Source organism: Oncorhynchus nerka, linkage group LG1 (genome assembly GCF_034236695.1).
Source record: "Oncorhynchus nerka isolate Pitt River linkage group LG1, Oner_Uvic_2.0, whole genome shotgun sequence".
In the NCBI taxonomy this organism is placed as follows: Eukaryota; Metazoa; Chordata; class Actinopteri; order Salmoniformes; family Salmonidae; genus Oncorhynchus; species Oncorhynchus nerka.
In genome coordinates this window covers 32,673,276-32,680,386 of record NC_088396.1, presented here as the reverse complement: position 1 = coordinate 32,680,386, position 7,111 = coordinate 32,673,276, and the positions used below count along the sequence as shown (strand labels likewise).

At 39.4% G+C, this 7,111-nt stretch overlaps 2 protein-coding genes across 3 annotated transcripts; one reads left to right on the top strand and one right to left on the bottom strand.

The window, feature by feature from the left end:
* Positions 1-577: 577 nt before the first annotated feature.
* Positions 578-3,139, top strand: LOC115129416 (neuromedin-U-like). 2 transcript variants are annotated; one of them, XM_029659745.2, is made up of 7 exons: positions 587-846; positions 1,051-1,097; positions 1,834-1,887; positions 1,992-2,018; positions 2,158-2,208; positions 2,491-2,565; positions 2,957-3,139. In XM_029659745.2, the coding sequence occupies exons 1-7, from the start codon at positions 774-776 to the stop codon at positions 2,972-2,974; spliced, it is 345 nt and encodes a 114-aa protein (XP_029515605.1). In that variant the 5' UTR covers positions 587-773; the 3' UTR covers positions 2,975-3,139. The 2 variants fall into 2 exon arrangements, with proteins under 2 accessions (XP_029515595.1, XP_029515605.1); XM_029659735.2 differs by having other exon boundaries at positions 578-846; positions 2,491-3,139.
* Positions 3,140-3,287: 148 nt separating this feature from the next.
* LOC115129411 (phosducin-like protein 3) lies at positions 3,288-5,930 on the bottom strand. The gene is made up of 6 exons (XM_029659723.2): positions 5,751-5,930; positions 5,305-5,437; positions 5,000-5,090; positions 4,436-4,579; positions 4,010-4,218; positions 3,288-3,832 (listed from the first exon to the last, which is right to left on the bottom strand). Exons 1-6 carry the CDS (start codon positions 5,754-5,756, stop codon positions 3,690-3,692), a joined length of 726 nt encoding a protein of 241 aa, XP_029515583.1. The 5' UTR covers positions 5,757-5,930; the 3' UTR covers positions 3,288-3,689.
* Between the last annotated feature and the right edge of the window lie 1,181 nt (positions 5,931-7,111).

The following is a 7,111-nucleotide window of genomic DNA, read 5'->3' as shown; positions in this document are numbered from 1 at the left end:
CATCATAGTGGTCTCTGATTTATGGTCAGACTTGCTCACGTTGAACAAATTTAAATTTGCGCCTATTTTCAATGATGTATGAATGTCATTGAGAAAAGAGAGAAGTGTCAAATACTTTTTTGGCAGAAATTATTTCTGAATTTAAATGAATGAATTTAATCTTCGACATAATCATCTAGTTTTTCAAAAGTATCTGTAATCTGGTTACAATATTTTTGCTGGTAATGTAACGTATTACTGTTACAGCTTTTTGTAATCCCTTACATGTAAGAGATTGCATGTAATCTGTTACTCCCCAACATTTACTTGGTTGTTTATGGTTTTCAATTAATTTGAACATCACGGGGTCATTATTCATCACCATGTCCTATAATCAAGTGTACTGAAAAAATATTTGATACCAGTTGTATAACTTCCATTCCGATTTTATGTTTGGTTGACATCCTGTTTTTGATGGATTTCTTTGATTTAGTTTCCATATCTAAATGTATCTTAAAACCGTTCAAAATGACGAGGGAGAGGGGACTTGCGCACAAACCCTCAGCAGATGACCAAGGAGACCAGTGGGACGTTGATTGGTCACCTCTGCGTGGGAGATGATGCTTCTCCCATCAAAGTTATAGCCTATATAATTATGTCGGATGAGATAGTCAGTAGAGTTCAATTCTGTACCGTGACGTGGCAATATAACAATACTTCATCGGGCAGACCACCAAACCAAACACAGAGCGCAGATACCCTCACCAAAGCGCATTAGAATCTCATAGCTCGAGATGAGCGCTTCGTATCTTCAACAACTTTGCATACTTCAATTGGTCTGGTGCCTTGGATGTTGGAAGGCGACAGGTGAGAGAGATTATTTATATAATTTAAATGAACTTCAACATTTCTGTATAATTTAAATCTAAATCTGAAATAGATGTTTTTGTTGTTTTTGAATTAGCTATTTATATTGTTGATATTGTTGGCTATTACATGTACATTTATTATATGTAATAGATTGATAAAATAAATGTATACTTTTGAAACTAACTTTTTTTCTTTCTGTAGAGGCTAGTCCATACAAAGAGTGTGAACATGGAATTGCTTTCAGAAGGGTATGTGACTTTGTTTTGTTGCATGCCTATACCTGAAAAGTGCAAATAAAAGGAAATAGTGTAATTCAAACAAATATTGTGAAATTAGTTTTTAAATAAATTATGAATGATTTATGAATGGATTATTAGATTGACAACAAAGATACATTTCCTTACCTGATACCAGAGGCAAAGTGTTAAAATGTAGTGCCAATGTATTCTAGACCCAAATCATTCAATATATGCCTTGAATGTGTATCACTCTCTGTATCTCTGTGTGTCAGTCTTTCACTGTTTAAACATCTCAGTCCTCTACTGTGTCCATCAGAGGAGAGTTCTGGTTACAGATGGCATTAGTGTTGTCTACTTTGTTTGCACCACTGGAGAAATCACATCTGTGTCTGATAAGGGGTCAGCAGGTGATTCCAACCGAATTATATGGTGCCTCTTGTTACTTGTGGTGGCTAAGCTAGGCTATACGTGGAGAGGGGGTTGGGGACACACAAGTGAGTCACTCTAACTTAAATCAGACTGGTGGGGGACATGTTGAGGGGAATAAGAATATATAGGACTTCCCCCCACTCCTATCAACTAGACACACTGACGACAGAGACACGATCATTACTTTGCAATGGGTACAGTATACAGTAGACAATGGATGCCATGTACAACAGCTTTTATGTTTGCTTGGGTTTAGTGCCTTTAGATGTGTTATAGACTTGTGTTTTATCATTGACCATTGATTTGTCTGCTGTAGGGTTCTGGGATCCAGACTGATGTTGGTGATATGATGGGGAGAGATCAGAATGAGGTAAAGCTTAGCTACCATATGACTCAATCTTATCACAGATTATATATGATAGCAGCTCTGACGCCAGTGTAATTATTCTCTCCCTGTCCCTCTCCCCATCACAGGAGCAAGTTCAGAATGTTTTCAAAAGAGTACGTTTCTCAACAATATCGCACCCTATTACTAAATACTTGTTTATACCTTATTCCTCAAAATACTGAGGTAAACTTGCAGGAACAATATTCATTGTCTTTGGAACAGTGTTGACTTTGTATATGCTATTTTCGTCAGTTCCTGTTTCACTATTCAAAGGCCAACTCAGTAGACTCTGTACAGCACGCGGTAAGTAGAGAAAGACTCCTTGATGCAAACTGTATTTCCAAATTGCTTCAGAATGTCAGTGAATTATGTCTGAGAGCAAATTAGAACTATGTACACACCCTCAAACAACCATGTACAATGTCTCAGGCATATAAGCAAAGGTGTCATTGGATTTCCTGGACAGCACAGTATGGGATTTTGTCTTTAGATGATAACATGCTGTATTTGTTATAACATGTTTTATTGATCTGATTATTTTGTAAATACATGTGATTGGAATCTAACAGGCATTCCCCCCTCTAGTCCCATTCAGTGCACCCGCTGATGCGCCTGTCACCCAAACTGTCTCAGAGGAGAAAGAAGCAGCTCATGCTTTTGGTAAGGACCCTGTGCTGTTTCAACCTTGATTAGCAGAATATCAATATTGAAGCAGGAGACAAGGGCACTTCTAACCTGCAAGACCGACTAACTTTAACCAAACCCTTTACATAATTTTAAGCAATTCTGAAATTAAATATTGGTTTGCAGGTCAGCAGTGTCCGTGTAGCCTATTCTGATTGAAGCTCAAGTTTGTGAAAGCTTCTCCAGTGCCTTTCTCTTAGAGGTTGAAGACCACAGTCTTTCTGTGGCCAGTCCACAAGGCTCAATCAAGGTACAATATGTACTTTAGACATAGTATATACACTACCCCCGACTAGAATCTTCACAATTAAAAGTTAGAACAAATGCCAAACCATGACCGAGGTTCTCTCTGTTCCCTGCTACACAGAAGCACTCTGATGTGTGATGTAAAAATCTGACTTTGGAATAACTGGACAGAAGACATCAGCATACTGCAACCCCCCTGAACATGGAGCACAAAATGGCAGACTGAGGGACAGACAGAAGCAGCATCCTCAGTGTTCTCTGGCAATGGACTTGATATTTTTGAGAAATAAATTATTGCAGATTGTGAAGTGTCTTCCTGATTTCAGTTGGTAAATGTAAATATTTAGTGATTTAAGATGAGGATTCTGTACTTTGCCATTTTGTAGACAATTGCACATACACAAATTCAGACCACTATCTATGAACAGTGAACACCTCTGAACACAGTCAAATACATCAAAGGAGCCCTTTATGTGATGGTTACACAGATTAGGGTGAACACTATAAAAAGTGTCAACTAATTATGGCATGGGTGAAGGCTACTTACATTTAATTTAAACAATTACAAATGTATTAATTTCTATTGTCATTTATTATGAAACGTATATGTTAAATAAAAAAAGGACAATCTTCAACCAAATGTTCTGTAAAAACACAAGTTCAGATTGATTTAGGAGAATGATCTCGTAACATAAGAGATCTTTCAACCGGGGAGGCATAGTACTCTGATGGAGCCTCTCTGCTGACTGAGGTAGCATAGAGAGGGAGAGGTGTGCAGTTCACCACAGGAGAGAGCCATCCTCACACACAGTGATGGTTGAGCGTTAAGAGTAATGTTATTTGGTGTTGCGCGGCTAGTCCTCTTCGGAGTCACTGTCTTTCCGTGTGGGGAGAGTGGATCGGATCGACGACATCAGCTTGTCTTCAATCTGCTTCTTGGGGTTTTCTTCCAGGTCTGTCTTGACAGCACCAGATTCTGATAACCTCCACTCCAGCTCTGAGGATGATAGGATAAAGCAGATTTAAATATCTAGTAGAGAAAGTAAGAAATTGTCATTCAAAACTGACAATGCACAAATCTGAGGGCGAGAAGTATACACACTGGACAGCAAACTACCATATAGTGTCGCTAATAGTATCCAATGAAAGTCTAGCTGAGGCGATTGTCTCTTACCCTCAACTTTGAGGTTCATGCCCCCGAAGACCAGAGGCCCGATGTACTGTGCCTTCATCTCTCCCTCGTGGTAGACAAAGATGGTGGGTAAGTTGTGGTCAGGGTAGTTGGGGATGCATGTGGTGGAGATGGACTTGAGGAACTTGGTCTGGGGGAATTTCCTGGCCATCTCTGACAGATGCTGGTTTATCAGGGTGCACAGAGGAATTCTGGGAGGATGAGAAAATGGAACAGAGAGATTCAATTACAATTAGTTAAATCTATGTATTTGGCAGATATTCAGTGCAATTTAAAAAAGGAACACTGTTAATCAGGCTTATATGAACAACAAAAAAAGGAAAACCTTGTTTCATGATTTTCAAATAAGGTCTTAGCCAATAAAGTTATCAGATCTAAAAAAAAAAAAAAATCTAACAAAACTCTCACCCCTGTTTGTAGAGATGCAGCACAACCCAGATGCCCTCTCCAGCTTTGTTCACCTCCTTGATGTAGTCCTGCCCAGAAATCTCCACTACTTCTCCAAAGCAATTCTTTATCTGGGTGGCTTTCCATTCTGCAAGCCTCTTTTGCCTGGTGAGAACGAAATGGAGAGTTAAGGCAATGTAGGTTAATTCTGGTAATAACATTGTCATTTTCTATTTGGGATGCAAAAGGCTATATCACCATTAACATGGTAGCCACAATGGACAATCTCTTTTAATGGCATTAGGTTGTATTAAGGGACTGACATTAAGGTCTGAAAGGCACTTGCCCATCAAGTGAGTACTTTTAGTTCCCCAAAGACTTAAAATGTGCTGTTTACACACAGACATAGGGGAGGAATCAGAAATTCTTTGCACTTAGGTTGTTTTCAATAAAATAATTAACATGCCCAATGGGGCAACCACAGAGCTGGCTGAACTTGCCCGATTGCTTAGCTATGGCCCCGGGCCATATGGCAGCCAATACCGGTTGTATGCATAATGCACCATCTTAGTAATGCTTTGAAACCTGTAAATCTCGATGGCGGCCTCATCCTCTTCACTGAAGTCATCCTCGTTCTCATCCAGCTGGTCCAGAGTCATACTCTCATAGGTTTTTACTGGTCACAAAACACCACAGGAAATACAAGTCAGAAAAAGTATCATTTAAGGTATTCAAACTACTAACAGAGGATGATGTTGGCCAAGGATCAGCCTTCCAAAACCATGTCCTGTTAGTTAAATTAAGAATAACATAAAAACTATTTCTAGACCAGTTCAGGAGAAACCTAATCCCACGGAGTTAGCTATATGATATTAATAGCCACCTCTTACCAACAGATTCTTGCTGAAGAAGAATCTGCTGCTCTAGAGCGTCCTCATCAACCTCATCCTGAGTTTTCTCCTTGGGAGGAAGGATCCCCTTCTTCCTCAGGATGTCATTCCACTCGGTATCTGCGTCAGGGTCCTGAGATTGAGAAATAACAGATCATTGAGTTTAATTTAAAACACTCAAAGTGTTGTTGGTTTGCCACATAGTTTTTAAACAATCTATAGCTAGGCTTTTTGGCATTACCAAAGATACTTATAACTACCGGTAACCACCTTGTATCTGTGGTATTACAGCTAACGTTAGCGAACATTAGCTAACGTTTAAATGCAGCTAACGTTAGCTATGTCCCAATCAAGGTGGCGTGCGAACATATACTGCTCAAAACGTCAGCTATGACCTTCATTATTACTTTTTCTATAGCTAGAAAAGGTGTTATAATTTCACAAACCTGCATTGTTTAAGTGTTCAAGACAGACGCTGAAATCACACCACTTATCTCCCCAGACACGGAAATATAAGGACCTCACCCACATTTCTTCCGGAGTAAAACAAGATCTTTAAATGTGATAAAACGTAAATCGTTGTCAGTTTTCACAAATGTAAACTTATTTCAGAGTAATTGAACAATAACGTATTTTTCTGAGGCGGAATCATATTTTATCGGTGTTTATTATGCATTCTTATCAGGAAACTGGCTCCAGTCAGAAAGTCAAGGGACCATAATAAAGGTTGCACCGACATCCGTTTTGCATCGCCAATATGTCCATATAAGGAGTGGGAAAGCTACTTTCCATATGTGGCATCTGAGTGAGACAACAGCTGCACCTAAAAATCACGCTGTGCTGTCACTCTGGGGTGACCAACTTATAGGGGTGGGGTTACACAGAGGTCCAAAACATTTATAAACATTGCTGGCCTGTTTTTGTGCTCTAATATGATATACTCGAAACTGGAGTAATGCGGTCGGGAGTATGCATAATAAAAATTTGATTCACATTTATTTTATTTTATTGTTTTTACATTTCTTCACATTTTCAAACAGTTAATGTATATTTTCAAACTGGGCTACACATTTGGGTGAGTTGTTTTTCTCGCCTGAGTAGCCTCGTTTCACAGCCAAAAATAAAATTAAACCATTTAGTGTTCAGCGAAATAACAACACAATATCAAATACAGGTAGCCTAGTCAAATAATTAACATCCAATCACATTAACCGTTACTCTCTCGCGGGAATTCCGATAACGGTCCGTATGTAGCCAACTGCGCTGGTGCTCATTCTGTTTGCTAGAAAATTGATAAATGGTTTTTAAAAAGTAAGGTCCACGTCCATAGAGACACATACCAGCAGTACTACACCTGCACCTGTCGACAACACAAGTTGTTCTGCTTCCACGAGCTCATCCAATGCTAGCATCAGTAATTCTACATTTGTTGTTAGCCCAGCTAGCATGGACACTGACCGTTGTGAATCTGATGCAGCCTAAGAGTTACTCCCCCCTTACCCGGGAAAGCACCTGGGGAAAAGGCCAAAAAAAATACAGAAAATGCATCATCAAACAAGACTGTTTCATAATGCATCAGTGACATGGCAGGAGATGTTTAGAAACAATTACTGCTTCGCTTACAAGCCTGTGCATTCTATACGTTACGTTGGATGAGTCAACAGACATGGCGGGCCTGGTACAAGTACTTTAAGTTTATGGGGGGTCAATTAAGGAAGACATCCTCTTCTGGAAACCAGGACAACAGAAGACGATATTTTTGTACTGGACAGCTTTATGACATCAAATGGACTTTGGTGGTCAAGAT

Coding starts and splice junctions, on each gene's coding strand:
- LOC115129416 (XM_029659735.2), top strand. CDS start 774: ATGAGCGCTTCGTATCTTCAACAACTTTGCATACTTCAATTGGTCTGG. Junction 847..1,050: donor TGGATGTTGGAAGGCGACAG/GTGAGAGAGATT, acceptor TTCTTTCTGTAG/AGGCTAGTCCATACAAAGAG. Junction 1,888..1,991: donor TGGGGAGAGATCAGAATGAG/GTAAAGCTTAGC, acceptor TCCCCATCACAG/GAGCAAGTTCAGAATGTTTT.
- LOC115129411 (XM_029659723.2), bottom strand. Junction 5,091..5,304: donor TCTTCAGCAAGAATCTGTTG/GTAAGAGGTGGC, acceptor TTTTGTGACCAG/TAAAAACCTATGAGAGTATG. Junction 3,833..4,009: donor CATGAACCTCAAAGTTGAGG/GTAAGAGACAAT, acceptor TATCATCCTCAG/AGCTGGAGTGGAGGTTATCA.